Source organism: Aedes aegypti, chromosome 3, assembly GCF_002204515.2.
Source record: "Aedes aegypti strain LVP_AGWG chromosome 3, AaegL5.0 Primary Assembly, whole genome shotgun sequence".
Classification (NCBI taxonomy): domain Eukaryota; kingdom Metazoa; phylum Arthropoda; class Insecta; order Diptera; family Culicidae; genus Aedes; species Aedes aegypti.
Window position 1 is genome coordinate 199,119,975 of NC_035109.1, and position 26,276 is coordinate 199,146,250.

General features: G+C 39.9%; 1 protein-coding gene across 3 annotated transcripts in view; it reads right to left on the minus strand.

Moving 5' to 3' along the window:
* Positions 1–26,276, minus strand: part of LOC5572998 (unconventional myosin-XVIIIa) — a 381,144-nt gene that overhangs the window by 59,983 nt on the left and 294,885 nt on the right. For all 3 annotated transcript variants that reach the window (XM_021852938.1, XM_021852939.1, XM_021852941.1), the window contains one exon: positions 2,180–2,542. In XM_021852938.1, the coding sequence (XP_021708630.1) occupies positions 2,180–2,542 (363 nt within the window). The remainder of the gene's footprint in view (positions 1–2,179; positions 2,543–26,276) is intronic.

Genomic DNA, 26,276 nt, shown 5'->3' on the forward strand with positions numbered 1-26,276 from the left:
TAATTCCAGGTTTTCCAGGTAGTAGACACCTGCATTATTAATGCAAAAAATGTTGACTTTCGGTCAAATTAATGCAATGGTATAATGCTTGTGGTTACTTGGGAAGTTCCTTGCAACTTGAGCCGTAGATGAAAGTGATGGAATCCATTTGAAATCGCATTCTCTACAATTTGAAACTCTATTTTGTTGCGCACATAGAACACTAGTCCTCCAGAAGATGTTTCTCTGGATGAAAATATTGAATTATATCCTCGAACATTGTACATCGAACAATACGCATCTTTAAGCCAAGTTTCTCCCAACACAATTACATCAATCGGAACACACAAGTTATCTATGAATTCTAAAATATTATCGAATTTCCTCATTTCATTTATTCCTCTTACATTCCATTGTAATATTCGCAAGGCATTCACATTACGATTTGCAGTTTTATCATAAAAGTCTTCAATGGTATCGTGATAGACATTTTTCAAATTATCCATTTTTAATTATTAAACCAAAATAAAAACAAGCTAAAAAGAGTAATTTATAAATAATGAAAATACTTCTGGAATTCTGGAAGAATCCCAGGTCGATCCGCAGAGAAATCGCTAAAATATTATTAGGGAGATTTCTAAAGGAATTATTCAAGGATTTTCGTAAATATCTGAAAAAATCCCAGGAGAATTCCAAATGGATTTTGAATAGTGATATCCAAAATTATCCAAGAAGTTATTTCGCAAGAATCCCTGAAAGATTCACAGAAAATTCACAGACATCCAGAAGATTTCATGAATATTTTCCAGAATAATTCCTATGTCCAGAAGAACTCCAGAAAGATTTACGGAATAATTTCAAATGGAATTTCCGGAACCATTTAAAAGTAATTTTCAGAAGATTCTCAGAAAAGGAAATCAGTAATCAAAGAACCTCATAGGTATTTTTAAAGTCCCAGTGACTGTCCGGTAGTTTTCTTGAAGGATTTCCATTTGAACTCAAGAGTGATTTTAGAAAATTTCCAAGGAAAATCACTTATAAATCACAAAAAAAAAATCAAGAACACTTCCTTATGAGTTTCCAAAAGAATCACAGAGTTTTTTCTCAAAGAATCTTAGAAAAAAATCTAAAGAATCACGAAGGAATTTCCGGGAAAATTCCGGATATTCAAAATTATCTCAGACAGCAATAAATCAATAAAATCAATAACCATAAATCTATAAGAAAATAAAAAGGATTTCTTGAAGAGTGCTGGAGGATTTCCAAACAATTTCAGAGGAATTTACGGATGAATTTCAGAGTTGCTGAAGATTTTCGACGGGATTTCCATAAAAAAGATTTTCAAAAAAAAAATCCCCGAGAGGCATCTAAAAGTTTCTTCACAGGATTCTCAGAAGTATTCCACCGATATTTCTGGAAGAATTCCATTGGGATTTACAAAAGAATGCCAGAGGAATTTCCGAAAGAATCCCAAGAATTTGCGCGGAAGAAAGTGAAGTGAAAGAATAGTTTTTTTTTAACTAGAAAGCAACTATAAAATCATTTTCGGCAGAATTGTAGGGAAATTTTACGGAAGAATCCTGAAAGAGTATAGAAAAACCCAAGAGGGCTTTCCGGGATAATCCAATAGGAAATCCCAAGGAGGTTATTGGAAGAATCACAAAGCGATCAGATAATTAACTACATATAATAATTCCAGAAGGGTTTCTGAAAGAATCTCAATGGATTTTCAAGAAGTCCTCTAGCACCACATATATTGACATATTTGTAACAACATCACAGCTAAAATAATCGCCTATCTCGATGCGTGGAGAATTTCTTGTGAGAAATGGTCAAGAAAAGCATTTTTCTTTGATCGCAGTACGCAGTTGAAAAGAAATGTCATTTCAAATGGAGCTCACTGTAGAAAATTTCTTTACCATTTCTTCCGCAGAATTTTTTACTTTTCTTGAGCGGAGCAGCATATGTACTTAGCTTAACTTTTGATTATTCTTACAATGTATGTTGGAAAATTTAACATTGTCGAATGCTTTTTATATGTCTGGAAGAGCAAGACGCAGTAGAATAGCCTCCAGATTTGTTGGAACGAATTAAAGTGATGAATGAAAGCAAGTTATGGTCAATATTTAATAAAACTAAGTTATTTACTTAAATACTTAACAAAATATATGATAATTTCGACTGCCTTAACTATTCTTACCTTTTTCTCCAACTGCTTTTTCAAACCAACAAGTTGCTCCAGATCATGCTCATGTTGTGTTTGTAATCGTTTTTTTGTAAATTCTAGTTCACGTAGAGCTCGCTCGTACTTCAATCGATATACGTTGACACCAACTTCATCATTTTCAAAATAGTCAGGTATACCTCCGCTCAAATCTGATTTTGCACACAATAATTCCAACTCCAATTTTTCAGCCGACTCCTGCAAGTTTTTATACATAGTTTGATGTGCTTTAACATCCTTCTCAAGCCTCAGCCTTTCTTTCGTTTCTGCTTCTAACCTCTCGCTTATCAAATTCGATGACGAATGCTCCTCTGTAAGTTCGGACGCCACTTCCGAGAGCTAGAATGATACATCAATGGAAATAATGAGAAATTAGTGAAAGGAAAATAATAATAAAACATTAGCCCTCCGTTTCCTAACTTCCTCTACCTGTGATTTCTTCGTGTAATCTAAAAGTATTTCTCAATTTTGGATTAGTTAAGGTTAAATGGATTGGAAAGGATTGAACACATAGCTAGTAAATGTTCATTTAGGCGATGCATGAAATTTACATAGAACATAATAATGTTATATCCCTAGTAAGTTTGGGCAGTAAGGAGAAGCTTTTGAAAAGCTTAGCGAAACATTAGAAATTAATCATTCCATAAGGTTGCTTTGTAGTTTGAACTATCTCCTTTCATATTACGAATGTATATTGTAAAAAAAAAGATTATTTAGAGCTCTCTTTGAAACGTTTTTGAAAATATTATTTTGTGTTTATATTTACACAATTTGTAGTTTTTACGAGGCAAAATTGTCCTTCCTACACATCAATATGAGCCACCATAATAAATCTGATAATTATGATTGAAAAAAAGCTTCCAAGACATAATGTAGAAAAAGGCAATACGTTTCATATAACTTCTGTTTCTATTGAAATTTCATTTTACAATATATACCTAAGGACGCCATTCACCGCTCATTCAACACAACACACATGTTAAATTATGTGAAAAAACGGTCTTTCGATAGTTTTCACAAATTTTTGTGCTAGACGCAGGATAATACATTTGTTTTGTAGGAAATAAATTGAAATGTAACAAATATATATTTATTCCGAATAACATGTATGTCAATGATACAGATTCAGGGCGCCATTCACCGCTCATCATAAGTATGGGGCCCTATGTACACGGGAAAAAATTCTGTGGTAATAATTACTATTGTAGCTGACTACGCCCATTCTTGAAACTACCATGGAATTTTAGACCAATTTACTATGTTTACGGTACATCCCACCATATAACTGGTACATTCGACAGAAATAATTTACAACAATCTGATTTCGACTACAAACATGGTAAAATCAAGCGCGTTTCTGGTCTGCTGAAAATTGCCGGTGCGAGCGCTTAAGTTAACCCCCTAAAATAGTAGTTCTTACCGCACAATTTTTTTGCGTGTATAGCACTGTGTAAACTCAACACATGAAACCTAGCGCGAGGTTCAATATATTTGGCATAGTTGCTAGCTGATTTATTTTCAAAATGATCAGTTTTCGTCTCTTCGTAATCTGATAGACTCGATAGACTAGCAATCAAGGCCGTCTTCAGTGTCGTGTATTAGACTCGACTTGAAGAAAACCATCGTATGCACACATTATATATTTGAACTATAGGTATAGTCATAGTTCCCTATCTTTTTTGTAAAAACTTAAAAATTAAGAGCTGTTCGGTACATCCCTTCCCTCCTCCCCTATTTTTATAATCGATTTTTTGTTATTTAACTTCCACAATCAATTTTATGTCGAATAAAATACAGGGGATAGGCAAAATGATTGAGATATGCAAAATTTTTCCTAAATTCAAATGCTTATAAGTTTATGGAAAATATACCCAGAAGCTTCCGACGGCAAATTTAGTCTAGTTTTAGGAACGTGCTTGGCCATGTATATTGGCCACCGGACACCGGATTTTCCGAGGTCATGTCAAAATGACATTTTTTCTGTCGCTTGTATTTTTGTCCGATGGAAAGTTGTATAGATGTTTACAATTTTTCTAGAAACTAGAACTAACAGGAAGTTGAATGCCGACGGAAGAATTAAGATTCGTTGAAAATCTTCAGAAATATGACAATTTCCGTAAAACTGGACTCTAGTACACGACACTGAAGACGGCCTTACAGTTGAGGTCGAAATACGCGTATCTGTCAAAAGATAGGGTGGAATTACATGGTATAGTACTAAATTCGTTTTTTCATCTACGTACATGAAATAGTTACAGTCAACTCTCCCTAACTCGATATTTTATATCTCGATATCAAGTTATAGAACCATAGTAAAAGTTATTTTTTTGGCTACTATTGAATCACAATTGTACTGATTTTGTGTTCTATAACTCGATACCTTCCTAACTGGATGGCCCCTCCAATATCGAGTAGAGTTCTATAAATGATTTCATAAAAATCATATGTCATCGTTAATATCACATCAGTAAAATCGTAAAAAAATAACAAAATGCATTAGAAATAACGAACAGTTTTATCTTGTGCAACAAGTTGGCCATTGGCAATTCATAATCATAATAAAGAAACAATTCCAAATGTTTTAATAATTTGTTCACTTAATGAAATTATTATTTATTTATTTAGTTGGTGTTACATCAATTAATTTGATAAAACCTCGTTAACGATGTTACGCCAATTTACTCGGTCCATGGCTGTGTCTCTCCAACTTCGATTTTGGCCCACGTTCTCCAGATCTTGTTGCACCTGATCAAGCCACCTCGCTCGCTGTGCTCCCCGCCTTCTTGTGCCAACCGGATTCAAAGCGAACACCGTCCGACGCGACGGATTGTTGTCCGGTAGTCTTGCAACATGCCCTGCCCAGCGCACCCTTCCGGCTTTAGCAACCTTCTGGATAATGGGTTCGCCGTAGAGCCTAGCGAGCTCGTGGTTCATTCTCCGCCGCCACACACCGTTCTCCTGCACTCTGCCAAAGATCGTCCTAAGCACCCTTCGTTCGAACACTCCAAGTGCTTGCAGGTCCTCTTCCAGCATGGTCCATGCTTCATGTCCATAGAGGACCACCGGTCTTATAAGCGTTTTGTACATGGTACATTTGGTGCGAGGGTGAATCTTTCTCGATCGCAGCTTCTTCTGGAGCCCATAGTAGGCGCGACTTCCACTAATGATGCGTCTCCGTATTTCACGACTAAGATTGTTATCAGCCGTTAACAAGGATCCGAGGTAGACGAAATCATCAACCACCTCAAAAATATCCCCGTCTATCGTAACACTGCTTCCCAGGCGGGCTCTGTCGCGCTCGGTTCCGCCTATCAGCATGTACTTTGTTTTTGACGCATTCACCACCAGGCCTACTTTTGTCGCTTCACGTTTCAGGTGGGTACAGGTCTGCCACCGTTCCAAATGTTCTGCCGACAATATCCATATCATCCGCGAAGCACACAAATTGGCTGGATCTTGTGAAAATCGTACCTCGGTTATTGAACCCGGCTCTCCGCATGACACCTTCTAGCGCGATGTTGAACAGCAGGCACGAAAGTCCATCACCCTGTCAAAGTCCCAGGCGGGATTCGAACGAACTGGAATGTTCGCCCGAAATCTTCACGCTATTCTGCACACCGTCTATCGTTGCTCTTATAAGTCTTGTGAGCTTCCCGGGAAAGCTGTACTCGTCCATGATTTTACATAGCTCTTCGCGGTCGATGCTATCATAAGCCGCTTTGAAATCGATGAACAGGTGATGCGTTGGGACTTGGTATTCACGGCATTTCTGGAGGATTTGCCGTACAGTGAAGATTTGGTCCGTTGTCGAGCGGCCGTTGATGAAACCAGCTTGATAACTTCCCACAAACTCATTTGTAATTGGTGATAGACGACGGAAGATAATCTGGGATAGCACTTTGTAGGCGGCATTTAGGATAGTGATCGCACGATAGTTTTCACATTCCAGTTTGTCGCCCTTCTTGTAGATGGGGCATATGACCCCTTGTTTCCACTCCTCCGGCAGCTGTTCCGTTTCCCAGATTCTGACAATCAGCGTAAAATGCGTCCTTGTCATCATCAGTGCTTCCGGAGTGAGGGCTATGCACGTTTATGATGCTGAAGTTGAAGAACCGGCCTTTGAGCCTCAACTTGCGCATTCTTTCGTTGATCGGCCACCACCCGATCACGCGCCTTTGCATATCACCCATCACTATAAAAGCTGTTCCCAGCTCACGTGTGTTGCTGCAGCTCTGGTAGATGGTATGATTACCTCTAAACGTTCGCACCATCCAACCTGTCCAGCACACCTCCTGCAGCGCTACGATGTCGAAACCGCGGATCTTCAGTACATCGGAGAGTATGCGTCTATTTTATATTTATATTTAATTAAGTGTTTATTGATGTAGTTCAAGACAGTATTCTTCTTTCTGGCATTATGTCCCAACTGGAACACAGCCTGATTCTCAGCACTTCCACAGTTATCAACTGAGAGCTTTCTTTGCCAATTGACCATTTTTTGCATGTGTATATCGTGGGGCAAGTACGAAGATACTCTATGCTCTGGGAATCGAGAAAACTTCCTTTACGAAAAGATCCTCGACCGGCGGGATTCGAACCCACGATCCTCGGCATGGTCTTGCTAAATAGCTGCGGGTTTACCGCTACGGCTATCTGGGACCCCAGACAAGACAGTATAACGGGTTCAAGTTTTGCAATTGTATTTTTAGCGGAAAGAGGTAATTAGAAATACGACTTACAGGGGTTGGTTATTTTCAAATATATTTCAGCAATCCCTGATGTGTTGGTTTAATGAACATTATTGAGCTTGAGCCATTCGATCAGTTCATTTATAACTTCAATGGTTTACAGTTAATTCGCCTTTGCGGGATGAGCAGGAAAAACTACGACCATGGTCATGCAGGATCCGAATCAGGAGGCCCAGAACACGACACGCTGTTCGTAAGTACTAGGGTTCCTAGTACCGACCCCTTTTGACGAGTACCGGTTCTGCGGTACTGTAACTGTCAGTACCGGTAGTACCGGTAAAATACCGGTACTGGAAGATTTTTTTTGCGGTATATATAAAGCATATAATATTGGACAAAAATTGCCACCTTTTCAAATTCGTCAATAAACACAAGTTTGCTGAAGCATATTCTGACCAGTGAATCAAATTGTCATCAAAACAGACGAAAAATAAACAACAAAGCAAGCTCGCTTACAACCGTTTGTGCCAACTGTTGCGGATAAGGATACAATCAAAAGCAAAATTGGCATGACAATCACAGCACGCAACATTGTTGCAAGCTTTTCAACTTGCGATTTATTAGTTATTTTATAAGCAAAATCAAATTTGTTTTATGGATGCTGTTCGATAATGTGTCAATGTTTACCAACACGGAGAAAGTTCTCGAAAATTGCAATGTGAAGCCCAGAAAAACGCTGCGCACGTGGTGATCGATCTTTGTCATATTATGTTCAAGTGGTGATAAACTGATGTTGCGGAATAGAATTGTTGCAACAAGAATAGGAGATGACAATGTCTTTGTTGCAGCGTGTTGGGTGACAATTGATTCACTGATTCTGACTCATAACACTAACAATATGTGGTCTAAAAATGATAATGGATAAACGGTTCTAACTTCATAACTCATGAAATACTCAAAAATATGTGTTGAAATTCAAGTTTTGTCACATACATTCAAATCTGTCCTCAAACCACAGATGACAGACGTTCATCTTTAATCGTCAGTGTGTGTAAAGCATTGGTTATTTCTACTATTGTCGTTTTCGTTCTTAGGAACTGGGTTGGTGATCAACACATAAACAAACTAACGACAAACAAATTGTAGTTCGGTCGAACCTGAATCGTGTTGGGGTTGAAACTGTGATTCAGAACGGGTTGTGCCAGTTCCAACCTAGGTTCAAAAACGAATTCGACATATGTCGTTATGCTCTTGTTATGCGCCGCTGTCTTCGGATTGAGTAGGCTACAGATTTGCCGCTTTTTACACTATGGTGCTGGTGTCGATATCAAAATTTCCATTTGCCGCTAGCGTTGCTTTGTGTGCTAATACCTTTTAACGTTCACTAGTGACATCGTGTTGTTGAAACGAGTTTGTATGTCAAGCTGTCTGCGTTGGCGGCGCTAATGATTGATTCGAACCTTTACACATGGTTCTGATGAAATTTTGTCGAGCCTCCATGTCTGTTATCTGTGTTTAAATGTCTAACTGCCATACGTATGCGTATTTTTGGAACTTTCAGACACAGAGAAAGCTCTTTCTGGGTCTATCTGGATACAGTATCAACAAATATTTCGCTTGGAAGTTGGCAGACTCTTAATATACGAATTATTCCGAACAATATCTATCAATCATTATTCCATAATTGAAGCATCTTTAAATGTGATAACCTTTCTTTATATTTGTGCCTAGTTTTTTAGAAAGCTTGATATTCACCATCAACAGCTTCATTTGTATTCGATAATCGATAATTCGATTAACCTGTTGATAATCAACTGCTGAATCATTTTTTGTTAAAAAACTTGACCCTCAGATTTTTAAAAATGTCCCAAAACATGTTTTTACTGAATCAAGATGCAAACAATGAGCTTGCTTCTAACGTTTTTATGTACGGAGAAGAACCATCATTATTGCTGAAAAGATGATAATCTGAATTAGCCTATACGTAATACGTCCATTGACCGACCTGAGAAGTTCTCCATTAACGAACTTTATCAAAGTTACGTACCATTTACAATTTCTTCATCAGTACCGAAAATACCGGTACTCAATGCTTTCCTGTACCGGTATTTCGGTACCAAAAATTGGTCGGTAATACCGGTACTTTCTGTACCGGTACTCCCGGTACCAAAACCCTAGTAAGTACTGTGCAAAATAATAGGACAAGAAACAGTCAAGAATGATTCCGTGGCCGAAATTACTTGAGCAGTACGCTGTTGATAAAGTCGATATTATGGATCCGGAGAAATCAACAACAACTCTTTTTTTTAATTCGTTTTATTGCGCTTTAATATCTTAATTTTGATATAGCAAATGATGAAAAAAAGATTTGATTCCGTCGACTCAATAACATTTCAATTTACATAATGACATGAATTCTCGAAGTAAAATTTCACCCCTCGACAAATTCATAATTTTCCGTGCCCTGGAACTATTTTTAAAACACGTTTGAATTTAATATGGAAACGGCGTTGAAGTCACCCCTCGGCAAATTTTACTTAGGGGCGAGCTGTCATGGATGAGAACCTCCTTATAAAATTTCCCAAAGAATTTCTGCAGGACTTCCTGAAATCAGTGTAAGCATATGCGGAGAAATTATTGCTTGAGTTCTTGAAGATGTCCTGAATGAAGAGCTTAAGGTAACACGGGGGACCGTGTTGTTTTCTTATTTCCTATCTCTTTTCTCACTCTTACAATTTTCATCAAAGCTTTGCAGAATCATATCTTTAGTTTTAGTGAACCGATGAAGCTGAAAATTTAATGGATTGTGAACTCAGAACATGATAAAATTTTCATATCGATATAGGGTGTGGTACTTGAGATTTCCTTCGTAAAATAGATAGGGTGATTATATAACCACGCCCCGTGCGGCCTTAAACAAAGTCCTAGTAAAATCGATAGAAAAATCACTGAATCAATACTTGGACGACTTTTTTTTGAGAAATTCGATTTTATGAGCTCGTGCGACAGTTGACGGATGCTGGTGCAACAGTGACAGAACTTGATCAAGTGAGTCAACTTTTCATTTCGTTGCCGGCCTCCTACGATGTTGTAACAACGGCAATTGGCGATCAAAAGTGAGGTTAGGTTGCGAAGGTTGTTCAAATTGAAATGAATATTTACGGTTTCCTGTGCCTTAAGTTGCAAAAATCTTGTCAGTTAAATTATTGTGGTGATTTTTCTTTCAAAGTTATCACAAGAAGTTTTGATAGAGATGCACTAATTCCTATTCTAGAAGAGCGCCATCTATGCATTTCAGCTTTGCGTTAGATCACCAATGGAAAAACTGACAGACGACCAAATCAAACTGGACAAATCGCACAATGATACCTAGGACAGGACGTGACAGCTCAACGAAGACTGCCCGTTGTTTTTCAGTCAATAACCTTGACGATACTAAATCCAGTGTTACCAGTATCCTGTTGAAGCAAATCTTGTGAACAAATTCAAATGTCAAAACTCATAATTTGATTGTTTCTTGGACGGTTAATTCATTTAGTACAACAGAGGAAGCTATATTTAAAAAAAAAATCAGGCTTTAATTCAAAACTGGCGACATTTTCAGAGAGAATTGACATAATTAGTAATTAGCATTATATTGGTTACAATAAAGTATTTTTTATTCATTTTTGCATTGTAGGAGCCCATGCTTTGAAGTTGAGTTCGAATATAAATAGATTTGAAAGAAAAAGATTTCATGAAAACTTTCCGAACTTTTGATAAAAATTCTAATCTATGAACTAGCAACACGGCCGGGCTAGCAACAAAGATCCAACAAAATCCAACTCAACGTTGTGAAAGTAGGTCTTTGCCAAAACGACCAATGGGAAGTGGTCTTTTTTGACAGGCAATCGGTTTCGTTTTTGTACTTTGACCTGCCACGTCTTGTCTTAGAGTGATACCTCTCCACACAAAAGACGGAAAAAAAAATCTTGAAATAGATATTCTTTAAAGTTTCTTCACTCTGGTTGACTAGATTTTTCATGTTTTGGAACTATGTATCACCATTGTATGATTAACCAGTTTTTAGGTGATTTCTTAACATATCAGATGTTTTTGTTATCAAAATGTTATTTGGCTTCGTTAAGCTATACGGCACTTGAGCTCAGCTAGTGAATGGTTCGAAAATGGAATCCGTCAGTATCGTTATATTAGTATCTTATGAAATGATTTTTAAACAAATATGCCTTTTGATTAGCTTCCAAATAAAATTATTCATTACACACATTAATATATTTCCGTACTCAGAATTGCCGCAAGTTTGCGCAAGATGAGTACCGAAACTTGATCGAAAAATCTTCAATTTAAGGCTATGTGTGCGAGTGTGTGGTCGTATTTAAAAACTAAATTGAATTTCATCTGGTTTTCTCCATATATTTTACAAAGGAGCAAAAAATACAATTACATCGGTCGTGTTCTTCAAAATGCTCTCAAAACTTCAATTTTTACTCAATCTTTATGAAATCTTGGAAAAAGATTGTTCATTTATCGTATAAAAATACAAAAATATTTTGGGAATTAATACTGCAAGTCAGTTTTTCGACTATTTTCCGCTCTCGCATCACTGTGTATCGTGAAGGCTCGCTTAGGGGAAAGTGGGGTAGTTTGGCCATCTTAAGGAAAAGTCGATAAAAGTGCTGGAAATATTATGGAATCTTCGGATTTTTGCATGATTTCCAACAATTTTTAGATGAATACAGTAGATCAGCATGATTTATGTTCTTATAAAGTTCACGAATAAATGAATGATTTTTCAAAAATTGTAATTTTTCAAGTCGATTTTTTACCGATGGGGTGATATGAGCACCCTATTTTTGGTTGTAAACTTATCTCATATAATCCAAAAATTTAAATATTTTTTTACTACATTTGAAAGTTATTAGTATTCATAAACACTTCGTGTAAGAAGATTAAAGAAGAAGAACATTCTAACAGTCAAACCCCATCACTAATGATGAAATTATGTAATATGAAAGAGCCATTCGGGGCAATATAGGCACACGCAACAAAATTGTGCGGTAAAAACTACCATTTTAGGGGGTTAACTTAAGCGCTCGCACCGGCAATTTTCAGCAGACCAGAAATGCGCTTGATTTTACCATGTCTGTAGTCGGAATCAGATTGTTGTAAATTATTTCTGTCAAATGTACCAGTAATGCGGTAGGGTGTACCGTAAACATAGTAAATTGGTCTGAATTTCCATGGTAGTTTCAAGAATGGGCGTAGTCAGCTAAAATAGTTATTTTTACCACAGAATTTTTTCCCGTGCAGTGTTTTCGAACATCATTTATTTCTTTTTCTTTAAGGTGAAGATGAATCGAAGCCAAACTTCAAATTTTCAAGAGCACGGATCTGGAGAACCAAACATCTGTTTAAGCTGAAAACTTAATCGATTGGTCACTAGCTGGTGGTGACCAATCGATTAGGTTTTCAACTCAAACGGATGTTTGGTTCTCCAGATCCGTGCTCTTGAATAATTGAGCTTTGGCTTCGATTCATCTTCACCTTAAGTTTAAAACACTAACTTATAATATGCCTATTGCTTCATTTCCTTATCAACTTTTGGGTTGCATGTTATTTCAGATGAAATTTCGAGAATTTAAATAGTTTTCAAAGGGTGCTCATTCCACCCCATTGGCCAAACCGCCCCGATTACCCCTACTGGCGGAAGAAAGATACAATCAATGGATCTGAAGGAATGGTCCTGGCGATGAAGACCACGAAGGTGTAAGGTCAGAAGTTTGCTGGAAAGTGCTTTGGCTGCGGTGAATTTGAGCACAAACGTGCGGCGCGTCCCAATGGAAATAATCGTGTTTTAGCTCAAGCAGTGGATGTTCTGGTAGACCGTGAAGTGGCTTTAGTTTGTCCCGACAACTCGAAAAAAATCTACGCAGCTAGGATGGATTCTCGAATCTGGTACAAGCAGGCACAAAATGATCTCGGAGAAGCTTTTTTCAACGGTAGTGATGGTAGAAAATCCTGTCACCATCGACAGCGCGAAAACTACGGCTTGCATGGAAGCAACGAAGGCAGGAACCATACCAACAATGGTAAACTAACGTTAAAAATCGGCAGGGTGCTGTACGTACCAAATCTTCAATTCAGTTTGCTATCGGATGCGGCACTGCACTATGGTCCAGGAATCAGTTTTACGTGGAAAGATGCATTTTGAGCTTTAGAATGAAAAATTAGAAAAAAATGGTCTTCTACAAAGTTGTTTGTATTAGTAAGGTCCTTTGTTTGGTGTTATTGAAAATTAGGGTGGACCACATTTTCATAGAAATTGTGTAAATAACTTTCTTATTTGTTGAAATTATATTATACATGCTTCAGCAAAGCTGTAGAACATTCAATTTCAAGCAACTTTGACAAGATAAGTTTTTTTGTATCTCTTAAATTGACCGATTTAGAGCTATTTTCCTACGGTGACATAGGGTGGTCCGATTAAAACTGGTTTTCTGGCTCTAGAGTTTTCAATTCAAATTTCTCATCAAAGTAGTCTATGAAACACTTTTAGAGCTTTGAAAAATGCGTAAATTGGTGGGTGGAGAAACTCGCTAACTCCTTCCGTTTGGGAGTTATTGTTGTTTTTCTCTCAAAAACATGCCTACTTTGATTGTGAATATCTTTGATTGGGGCAAACATAAAAAATATCTTTTGACGGCATTCGGAAGACAAAATAAAATTGTATATTATATCAAAAATTTACAGATGTGTTATTTTTGTAACTCTAACAAAATATCTTGAAAAACAAATATTTTTCATCACAAAAACTTTAATAACTTTTGAACTAAAATAGATATCATCAATATTTTTGCATGAAAATTTGCGTTTTGTTAAGTTCTCAAAGTCGTTCATAGACGACTTTGACGAGAAACTAATATTGATAAAACTAGAGTTGAAAAACATATTTTTGTTGGACCACCCTGCGATGATTAGGAAAAAATGCTCTAGATTGGTCAAATTTTGAGCTACAGAAAAACTTTTTTTGGCAAAGTTGATCAAAATTTCAAGTTTTACCGCTTTGCTTTAGAGTGTATACCAGTATTATTGCAAATAAAAAAGTTGATTATATGATTTGTGTGATATTGTGGACCACCCTTGTTTTCAAATGACACAGTATGAAAGCTTACATTTTTAGAAACAATTTTGTAGAAGATCATTTTTGTCTAAAATTTTATTTTCATGCTCAAAATGCAAAATAATAAAGAAATACATACTATGAAAATTTTCAAAATAGTTTTAGAACCCCATCTTTCTTATTTCAGATTTCTCGTCAAAGCGGTCTATGAACGACTTTAAGAACTTAACAAAACGCAAATTTTCATGCAAAAATATTGATGTTATCTATTTTTGTTCAAAAGTTATTAAAGTTTTTCTGCTTAAAATCCTTTGTTTTTCAGGGCATTTTATTAGAGTAACAAAAATAACACATCTGTAATGATATAATAGGGGAAGGTGGTCCAATTCGGACCATCAAACATTTCTCAATACTGGCGCTATTGTAAAGATCGTGTGTACCGTTTTTCTACCCACCGTCTGCCTAGGATCTAACACAAAACATTTGACGCCTTCCAGTTAATTCGTTTGATTTTTATGTTAGTTTGTTGTTTTGAAGTGCTCTAGTGTGCTATCGGTTAGCATTATTTCCAAGCCTCTGGAATTGACAATAATTCTCCAATTTTTCTGTGTTATTTCATAATCGAATCCCAAAAGCCTAATCTTTCATCTGACCATATGGTTTTCAAATGACTATGCACTGTTTGTGCTCAACTAGTTTGAATATCTCTAAATGTGTATTGGTCCAATCCGGACCTTTTGATGTGGTTCAATACGGACCTCTTGCTTTTTCAACGAACGAAGTCTATTTCAAAAGCTCCAATTGCCAGAAAATCACAGAAGTTGTAATATTTATGGATGGTGCCTTTGTTCCTGTTGCGGTAAAGTAAAAGTCTTCGAAAAATCTATGAAATTCGGTAGTCAACAAAAAAAAGTAATCAATACATCAGCTACTTGAAAAGAATCTCCATTAATATCACTGCCTATTTTGGATACAGCGTTCCAAATTTGTATGGCAATACGAAACAAAAAACAAAACGTTTACGAGTGTTCAGAACAATAAAATCAACTTTCTCTTACCCGATATAATGTTTTTTTTTAACATGAAAATAATCACTTTAATATAGCGTATTTTGACCCTAAAATGTAAGTATGTCGATACTTCTCCAACTCGATGTCCCAAGATTCGATGCTGTATCCTTCAGTTTCCCGAACAAGTTAACCTTTTCAACCCGATAATTTCATGCCATGATTCTCACTCTTTCTCTATCTTTATTAACGAGATTTTAAGTCCTGAGCTAGTTCATCTCGGTACCAACGGCTTTACTTCTCTTCCGAAGGAAGTCGTCACAATAACTTTTTACATCATACGTGATTCAATCCCAGGTCCTCGGCGTGAGAGACGTGTTTTCCAACCACTACATCAAGACCGTCACTGATATGATTCTTTATTTGTTGAAATTTTACTATATTTTAAGCAGAAATGGCTTTTTATAATGTTTTTTGTCAAAATAACAATAAGTTCCATAATTTAAAAAAAATCTTTCCTTTACTTCGATATGTCCAATACGTCCAACGTTCAGTTTAAAATCGAGTTAGGAAAAGTTCACTGTACTAAATTTTGAATTAGTTTCAGATTTCACCCATGTTTTTAAATGAAATTCACATTTTACTTGAGCTGGTTCTGACTCGAACTAAATTGGAATTTTTCGCGTATTGAATTAATTTGTTATGCTTGCGCTTATTGAAGAAGTTCAACAAGCTTTGATACCAAACAAATCGGTGTTTTATTTTATAACTACCATAGCAAAAAACGATTTTCATAGGGTTTAAATATAGGGTAAATATAGGGTGATCCGAATTAGAACATGCGGGGTCCAAATTGGAACAGGGTTGGTCCAATTCGGACCTTTTGCAGAACTTCGTTCAAACATGTGTAGCCATGTCCTGGTAGGAGATATCACAAAACTCTCTGAGACAAAAGTCCGCGCGCTAAATCAGGCTTTCAAGAAAACATAAAACTTTTCATGCTGTACATCATGCTGAAAAGATATGGCCAAAAAACTGTTACTAGGTCCGAATTGGACCATGTTCCCCTATACAATTTTATTTTGTCTTCCGAATGCCGTCAAAAGATATTTTTTATGTTTGCCCCAATCAGAGATATTCACAATCAAAGTAGGCATGTTTTTGAGAGAAAAACAACAATAACTCCCAAACGGAAGGAGATAGCGAGTTTCTCCACCCACCAAATTACGCATTTTTCAAAGCTCTAAAAGTGTTTCATAGACTACTTTGATGAGAAATTTGAATTGAAAACTCTAGAGCCAGAAAACCAGTTTTAATCGGACCACCCTATGTCACCGTAGGAAAATAGCTCTAAATCGGTCAATTTAAGAGATACAAAAAACTTTTTTTGGCAAAGTTGCTTGAAATTGAATGGTTTACAACTTTGCTGAAGCATGTATGATATAATTTCTACAAATAAGAAAGTTAGTTACACAATTTCTATGAAAATGTGGTCCACCCTAATTTTCAATAACACCACATAAAGGACCTTACTAATACAAACAACTTTGTAGAAGACCGTTTTTGTCTAATGTTTCATTCTAAAGCTCAAAGTGCATCTTTCCGCGTAAAACTGATTCCTGGACCACTGTGCACTGTTGAAAGTTGGTGTTTAGGTGAGTTACCTGATCCGAGCCATTCTAAGCGAATTCGGAGAAGTTATTGGAGAAGCTAAGATGCGTGGAATCCTATTCTACTTAACGATGGATGTGGAACTCGAGTCGGCTTTGGTGACTGGTCGAGCACAGGAATAAACTGGTGAAATGGAATTGGGGCGGTATGCACACTTGGGATATTCAAACGTGAAAAAGCTGCAGCAGCTGCAACGAAGCTGTTAGAGCGAGTCCACACAGATGTTTGCGGAAAAATTCGTCTCATATATGTTTGCGGATGATTTCACCCATTTTAGTATGGTATATCTGATGAAGACCAAAGACAATCTGTTTGAGTATTTCAAAGCGTTTGTAGAAATGGCAACAGCAAAATTCGGAGTCAAGATTGAAAAAATCGACACGAGTATTTCAGCAACCAGCAACTGAAGTATTATGAATGACAAGGGATACAAGTGGAATCAACAGTTGGATATACACCGCAGCACAACGGATTGACCGAACGGTTCAACCGAACTGCACAGCCAATTCAGATTACCGACCCCAGTAATATTTTACTGGGTTTTGGAACTACGGATTTTTCGGCAATTTTTACGATTACCGAAAAAACCCAGTAAACCAAACTACGTTTTGATTGATGGAAATTACTGACTTAGTCAGTAAACTTGTAGAGCGTTTTTACTGGCTTTCCTGTTTTTTGTGCTTCACGCTTTGCTCCTCCGGATTCCCAAACCCAAACACCCAATCGGCATGGACATATCCCTCATTAGGCATTTTTCGTGAGGATAAGCATCTACGGTATGCCATATCTCAGTGGAAGTAATCGAAAAATGTGTGACAAAACCATTATTATTTGGTTGGTTTGCATACAAGAGGCAAACTCAATGATGCATATAAATTTAACTCTTGTATGGAAACTAACCGAATTCACCAACGTAAGCAGTTAAAATCGCGCTGAGCATTTTTGGTTGCTTAAATTGGTTGAGTTTGTCGCTAAATTTCGACTACTTACCACGAGAAAGCGCAAAATAGGTACAGGAAAACTTTGGTTGCCATAGACGTGTCTCTTGGCGCCGGATGATTCTACAGCAGGAGATTCTAATTTGACACATTCTCGCATGCGCAACAGTTTATTTTGATTTGATTTTGACGATAAGTCAGTAAAAACATCAATTACTGAATAGTCGGTAATTGTAATTACTGACTTTTCGGCCTGTTCGGTAATGTTGCAAAATTGGGTCTGACAGCTACCGTGGTTCAGTTAAAAGTAAAAATTATTACTGAACCTCAGAATGAGGGGGGATGTAGAGTAGTTGTCTACACGTCTGATTGATAATCAGATGGTCATGGGTTCGATTCCCATCCCCTTCACCCCTTAGCAGTAAGGGAAACCGTCCACGGACGTAAAAAGAATAGGAAAGTCTACGGACACACACAAATCGATTAAGCAGATTTGAGCATTGTAAACTCCACGGAGTATAAATAGAAATAGGTTGGACATATAGCCTTAGATGCTGGTCCGATCAGAATAAAGAAGAACCTCAGAAGTTTTCAATCAAAAAGCTGAAAGTTCGGTATTTTTTATGATTTACAATTCGTTTCCCAATATAAAAAAAATACCGAACAAGCAAATCGTGATTGAGTGTGTGTGACTGAGAAGATGCGTGAGTTACTGGTGCAGTCTGGAGCGCCAAAGTACCTATGGGGCGAGGCGGTGCTGAATGCTGTGTATGTTGCGAATCGAAGTCGAACGGAGGCCCTAAATGACCAAACGCCTGCTGAAATGTGACAAGGTGAAAAGCCAGAAGTGGAGCATTTACGTACATTCGGTTGTCTGGCATTCTCTTGGATTCCGAAGCAGAAGCGAAGCAAGCTCGATCCTTCTGGCCAACGGTGTGTAATGCTTGGTTATGCACCGTGTGGATATCGGCTTTGGAACCAAACAACGAGGAAACAATTCGTAGCCCGAGATGTCCGTTTCAATGAAGAAGAGTTCCCGTTCAAACAGGCACAGGTAAAAAGAAGCACATCACCTCAAGTTATCTCTCTGATGATTCCGGAAACACAAGAGAAAGAGGGGGAAGCTACGCAAGAAGTTGTTGATGTCCATCCCAATATGCAAGCTGAAATCGAGGAAGTGGTGGCCCGTCCAATTGTGGCTCCCATTGGCGTTGATGGTGATCAGCTCGAGATGATGACGCATCGTTCGAGGAATGTGATGACGATTCAATTGAGCTGGAGGAAGGAGCATCGGCACTCCCGACACAACACGACAGGGGTAACTCTCAGAACGAGACTACTCCAAGGACCAGTGGCCAGGAGTGCAGGAACCCAGGTTGGTTCAAAGATTTTATTACTTCATATGGAGCATTTTCTGCTGTAGACTGTTCCCCTTACTGAAATTACTGATCATCCCGAACGAGAAAAATGGATCCAAGCAGTAGGAGAGGTATTGGTAGCACTGGCGAAAACCAAACCTGGGTGGTGATACAGCGCCCTGAAGCGGTTGTTCCTGTTCCAAATAAATGGATTTTCAGCCTAAAGACGGACGCCGAAGGAAAACCGATTCGCTACAAAGCAAGATTAGTGGCGAAGGGATGCGTGCAGCGGAAAACATCGATTACAACGAAACATTCACCCCGGTGGCTAAACTGAATACTATCCGTACAGTTTTAGCTGTCGCAAACACTAGGGGAATGGAGATCTATCAAATGGATGTGCGGACAGCTTTTCTCAATGGAAAATTAGAAGAGGAATTATATATGAAGATACCAGACGGAGTTAAAGCACAACTAGGAGAAGTTTGTCTGTTGAAGCGATCGTTATACGGATTGAAGCAATCTCCAAGATGTTGGAACACACGATACAACCAATTTCTCAAAGAGCAGGTACAGCAGCTACGATTACTGTCTGTATGTAAAACACCAAGAAAGCGGCGCAATCTACATCGTAGTATACGTGTGGATGATTTGCTGGTCGTAACGAAGAAGCTGTCAACTGTATTAGAAATCAAGAAACTGTTGAAACGTGAATTCGACATGCTTGACATGAACGAGTTGCATGATTTTCTGGGTATCAAGATCAATCGAGATCGCCAACAAGGAATCATGAACTTATCACAACAAGGATTGATCGAGAAGATACTACACCGGTTTGAAATGTGCAATTGTAAGCCCTGCAAGACGCCTGCTAAAACCAAACTGCAGCTGAAGCGAAGTAATAGCTGATGTGGGCATCCTTACCGCAAATTAATTGGAAGTTTCATGTATCTGATGGTGGGCACTCGTCCGGATTTATGCTTTATAGTCGGATATCTCTCAAGATTTCAAGAGAGCACTGGAACCAACCAAAACAAGTTCTCAGGTATATTCAGGGAACGCAAAATATGGAATAGACCATTTCCATGGAAAATTTTTATTGGCCCATATGCTTTCTGTCAATTTACTGAACAAATTTTCCTAAGGAACCGATATGTTTTGGAGCCTTTAACTATTAGAAAACAATGAAAAACTTGCGGCACGTTAGTTCATCCCTCGGTCCCCTACAATTTGTTTCACCTCGAAAAAATGCAGACCCCTTTTTCCTCTATGGTTTTGCCACCACGTTGTGGTGAATTTAAGTTCAGCTGGCATGACCAGATGATTTTTGTTTATGCTTTTATTCATCACTAGTGGTCCCGGCAAACTTCGTCTTGTCATCAAGTAGGCTGTTGGAAAATGTCATGAAATCTTCCATACAAAATGACAGATTACATACAAACACCATTCCGTTTTTATTTATTCATCATAATGGGCTCCACTGGTTTCGCTCCCTCCTTCCTTCACGGTTCCTGAAGTCTCCATAATCACCGCGGAAACCACGTTCACCGCTTCGGCCGGTTATGACCGCACCCAGCGAACACTACATGGTTCTGTAACGCAAGGATTGAAGTCGACAGATGCCTGATCTCTCTGTTTTGTGAGGATTGAATAAGCCGGAAGATTCCCGCCTAGAGACAGCAACAGCCGCTCAAAATTTCCTTGCGCGGCTGTTGCTGCCTCAAGGCTGGTTTGCTACTGACAATAAAAGGAATCGCCTATCTCGATGCGTGAAAAATTTCTTCTCAGAAATGGTCCAGAAATTCACATTTTTCTGATCGAAGTACGCTGCTGAGAAGAAATGTCATTCCAAATGAGGCTCTCTGTAGGAAATTTCTTGACCCATTCAGTCAAGGAATTTCTTTACTTTTCTTGAGCGAAACAGCATACTTAGCTTCAAGGTGGAAATCCTCTGGATCAACATCCAACACATAAATTTAGGCATTGGCCGGCTTGAATAGTAAAAATAGCCTCTATTAGAACTAGCGGTACCGTAACTGTTGGGTGGATGAGAGATTTGTTGTTAGGGGGTGGTTTTGAATTTTGAATCTGTGGAGGAAAATATATTTTCCTAAAGGAAGACCTGAATCGGGTTGGGGTTGAAACTGTGATTCAGAACGGGTTGCATCAATTTCAACCTGGTTCAAAAACGTTTGTTTGAGTAATTTCAGGTTAGTTTCGTTGGCGCTCCTGTTTGGGGCGCCTTGACCGGGATCACGGTCAGTTTGAGCGCGCACCTGATTTGACGTTTCCAAATGTAAACAACCATCCCAATGCAGGGGTGGAATCGAAAAACTGTTGCAAAATCACCACGCTGATACTCATAGGGTCGAACAAACTGTGCCGCATCTCGAATTATTTTTCAAAATGTGGTGAGTATCCATGTTTTCAAAAAATTGTGAGAAAATCAGGAGTGCATGTGAACAATATCTGAAAGTGTTAACATTTTTTAAAAATGATTGCCTTTCGAAGAAAAATACAAAAATTGGGGGTTAGATCTGACGGAAATGGTCTATTCATGCGGCTTTAAGCTCACCGTGCCTAAGAATGAATGGTTAGGGGGGTCTAAATAAAACCTAACCGCAAACGGAGCCTGTGGAGTACCAGGGCGCCCTCTACAGTATTGTGCCCTTCCTGTGCTACCCGGAGCAATGGTGCAGGTGACCTTGTGTTTCTCCGAGATAATCGGCTGCCCTTCTTCAGTCTCAAACCTGAGGCTAAATAAGGGTGGGATTATAAGGATGTTGTAATTTAGTTTAGATTTTCACCTTTATGGTTTCGCATCATGCGTTTTACACAGTGTCTTCCGTTGGGGCAGCAGGGACGAAAGTCCAGGGGCTTAACGGACCCCCCACCCCCCAGGACCTCTGCGAGTTGGGGAGTTCCCTAAGATGTGGTGAAGTTCGCAGTGGGCTCTGATGAACCTTCATAAAAACCACAAAAATCCGAATGCAACTCTGTCACAGCGACCGGTGCCGCTTAAAGTACCAAGCACCCTAGCCCAAACTAACAGGAGTGCCAACCGGCACATCAGGATTGATGCCAATGAGATCCTGATTATGGCATACTGGTCGCGATACAAACCGACAAGGCATGGTGACACTGGCCCGAAACGGCGAGTGGGTTAATGGCGCAGGCTGCCTCCGTCCCGTAAAACCGTGGCAGGCCTTAGAGTACGTTCCAAATCCCTTGCCTGGTTGTTCTAACTGGGCTGGAGTAGGCTCAGATGCCATTACCTGATCTGCGCCGATCCGGCTCTGAAAATAGTACCCCATAAAGGATTATGTCAACCCTGGCCTCCCTATCATAGGATCATAAAGGTGACTATTCCAGCGGAGATGGATAGCGGCTCTTAGGGGGACCCATAAGAGATGATCAACCAAAACAAAAAAAACTAGCGAAATGTGAAGAAGAGGCTAAGGTTCCCGCCAAGGAAGGAGGTGACCAACATCAACTTTAGTGAAAACAGTGTGGGCAAAAGCCTAGATACTGTGACGACGGCAGGCACTGGCCGCTCCAGTGCAACATGTGAGGTGACCGATGGCCCGAAACTAATCGAGGCCATGGATCGTAATAGGGAGTACCTCCCTAAAATGCAGGTAACTGCTGAGCAACTTGATGTCATCATCGAGTTTGTTAAGAGTGAAAGCAATATCAGCAAAGGCTTGAAAAAAGGCTACTGAAATTGCGACAATCAGTCCTAGCTGCAAAGCAGGACTACGAGAAAGTCAAGGAACAACTTGGTAAGGTAGAAGGCGAAAAAGACACTAGATCGTGTCAGAGCGAAGTGTTTTCCTTCCCAGGCAACGCGAATATATGATGATATTATTCGATACGCGATGCGGAAGAAGGGACCTTCCGGGGATAAATACGTGGCGAAAAGACGTATAGTTGCTAAGGGAAAAGTGACCTACGCGGTCGTCCTCCAGAGCGGAAAAGCTGGCACGAGTCAAGCCCCGCAATCAAGAGAACATGGCAACAAAGGAGAGGCCAACACCAAGCCTAAGGCCAAGAAAGCCAAGAAAAAGGAGCCACGGGATAACCCGAACCAGGCAGTGCATCCACAAGAACCACGGGCGCAAGGCAACAGCAACCCGTGGATACGAGTTGGAAATAAGAAAAAAAACAGAGGAAACTGAAAACGGAGCCCAAGGAGAGCGCTAAACCGAAAACAGCGAAACGTAGGAATTTAGGCGAAGCCCTCGTTATCAAAACGGAGGGAGCGAAAAACGCCGAGGTTCTGAAGGCGATGCGAAGCACGGAGAAGCTATCGCCATTGGGCTCATGGTGCAGTCTATAAGCAACTGACACAAGAAGTACTTGGCGACGGGGTTTATGTAAGATCCCTTACAGCTGAAGCGACTCTCCAGTGTAAAAATCTAGATGTGGTCACCGATGCAGCGGAGGTCTCGGCTGCTCTCAAAGAGCAGTGTGACATCGACGTAGCCAGTAAGGTCATCTACCTTAGAAAGGGTCCGCAGGGCACCCAGGTGGCGGCGATCAGGCTGCCGGTCGCAGAGGCCAACAAAGCGAAGAACTTGGGCATACTCAAGGTAGGCTGGTCGGTTTGCCGGCTGAGCATACAACAACCTCCTGAAGTTTGCTTCAAGTGTTTCGGGAAGGGCCATAAGTCGTGGAATTGCAATGGTCCCGACAGAAGTGAGATGTGCAGAAAATGCGGCACCTATGGCCTTCGGTGCAAGCGATTGTAAGCAAATCGCTAAGTGTCTAATATGTGTCGACAGAGCAGACAACGGACACTTAACGGGCGGACCCAAACCCGGGCACATGCGAAAAGCAGCCAAAACGGAAGTAACACAGTTAAATTTAAACCACTGTGATGCAGCCCAGCAGCTGCTTTGGCAGTCAGTCTCGGAAACCAAGACTGACGTGGTGTTACTATCGAACCCATACCGCATACCAACCAACAAAGGAAATCAAGAGTCTCTGCGAGAGTGCCAATTCTAGTCCATGGGGTGATGCCTACAGAGTGGTAATGGCTAAGACCAAAGGTGCCATAGCGCCCCAAGAGAAGTCGCCCGAGTTGCTGCGATCGATAATCGATGTACTTTTCCCGCATTATGGAATGCGATGTACGATGACGTACTGAGGCTGCCTCTTCCGACGGGTGTTAAGATTATTGGCTTCGCCGACGATATCACCCTAGTGGTCTAAGGTGAATCGATGGAGGAAGTAGAGTTGACAGCAGTGCACTCTATTTCCATAGTTGAGGAATGGACGAAGTCTAGGAAACTAGGACTGGCCCGTCACAAGACTGAAGTGGTGGTGGTCAACAACCACAAGTCCGAGCAACGGGCGCTTATCTCGGTAGGTGATTGCACCATAGAGCCCAAGCGATCTCTTAGGCATCTTGGGGTAATGATCAATGACAAGCTCAGCTTCTCTAGCCACGTTGAATATGCCTGTAAAAGGGCATCTACGGCTATAGCGGCGCTTTCGAAGATGGTGTCTAACAGCTCTGCTGTAATTGCCAGCAAACGCAAGCTACTGGCAAGTGTGGCGCTATCCATACTAAGGTATGGAGGACCAATCTGGTCAAAAGCGCTTATAACGAGCAGAAACCTAAAGCGGTTGGAAAGCACGTACAGGATAATGTGCTTAAGAGTAGCAAGTGCATACCGGACGGTATCTAAAGAGGCCGTATGCATCATAGCCGGGATGACGCCCATCGGGCTCATCATCAAGGATGATGTTCAATGCTTCAACCAAAGGGGTACCAGAGGAGCCCGCGACACGTGTAAAGAGGAAACGCTCAGAAGCTGGCGGCAGGAATGGGATAACTCCACTAAGGGAAGATGGACCCATCGGCTAATACCAAATGTGTCATATTGGTATAGTAGAAACCATGGGGAAGTGAACTTCCACCTGACGCAGTTTCTGTCAGGACATGGTTGCTATAGACAGTACCTGCATAGGTTCAGGCACTCAGAATCTCCTGCGTGCCCCAATTGTGCTGGTGTGGAGGAACAGCGGAGCATGTCGTGTTCGATTGCCCCCGTTTCATTGTTGTGAGAGGTCGCAGTAACTACGGCTGTCACTCACATTATGTTAGAATTGCAGCGCCTATGGCCCGCCGACCAAGAGTTAGCTGCAGAGGCTGGTCCCTTTTTTTTTTTTTTTTTTTTTTTTTTTTTTTTTTTTTTTTTTTTTTTTTTCTTCTAAGCAATGGGGGGATAATCTGCTCAACAGACGCCGTGTGGGGTTAGGGACCATTTACTACATGCAAGCAGTAAACAGGACTACACCCCGACCCACTAAACCATTTCCATTGCCGCCAAACCCTTCGTCTCTCCGGGACCACCAAGAAGGCATTGCTTCGGAGAGGGGCTATTGCACATCGCATCCTCCAGGTTCTTCTTCTTCTTCTGTCGGGTGTGGGATCACTGCGTCCATTTTTTAGGACTATTGTGATATACCCTATTACTCTATGTACACAATGTTTTCCAGTAGCAAATGTGCCTCCGGAATACTTTGCGCATTTGACTGAACTTTGAACCATCTGCCATTGATGGGCAGAAGTCCTAGGTTGCAGTGTTGTAGTTCCCCCAATCTGGCGTGATCAGCCTAATAAAGCTAACCACCTCCCTGGGGGATGCGTTCCAAATATCAGCTGGCTGTAAGTAGTGCTTGCCAAATATTTTGAACCTACGATGGATGTGTGCACTGCAAGAGCAGAGAAGGTGTTGTGAGGTTTCGTCCGTCTCGTCACAGAAACGGCAATTTGTGTTTTGGACGACACCGATCTTGTATAAGTGGTATCTGCTTGGGCAGTGACCAGTTATTAGACCGATGTATGTTCTGAGATCCCTTTTGTTGAGACCTATAAGTTTTTGTGTTTGTGTCGTGTTTATTGTTACGAACCTTTTGGACTGATTCGCATTGGAAACTGTATTCCAATTTGATTGAATTTGACCGAACAACCAGTTGTTCAATTCCGTGTTTAGTGCAGAGTTTGAAATGCCAAGGAATGGCTCTGGACCAATGAACATATTGGTTGATCCATTCCTTGCTAGCTGATCGGCAATTTCGTTACCCTCTAGACCCGTATGTCCTGGGATCCAATATAGTTTAACTCGATTGCGTTCAGCTAGGGATTTCAGTGCAAGAATGCATTCCCACACAAGTTTTGAGTTGCAAGTGAAAGCCTTCAAAGATTGAAGCGCTGCTTGACTATCAGAGAAAATACAGATGGTGGCATGTCTGTAATTTCTTTTCAGACACAGCTGCGCAC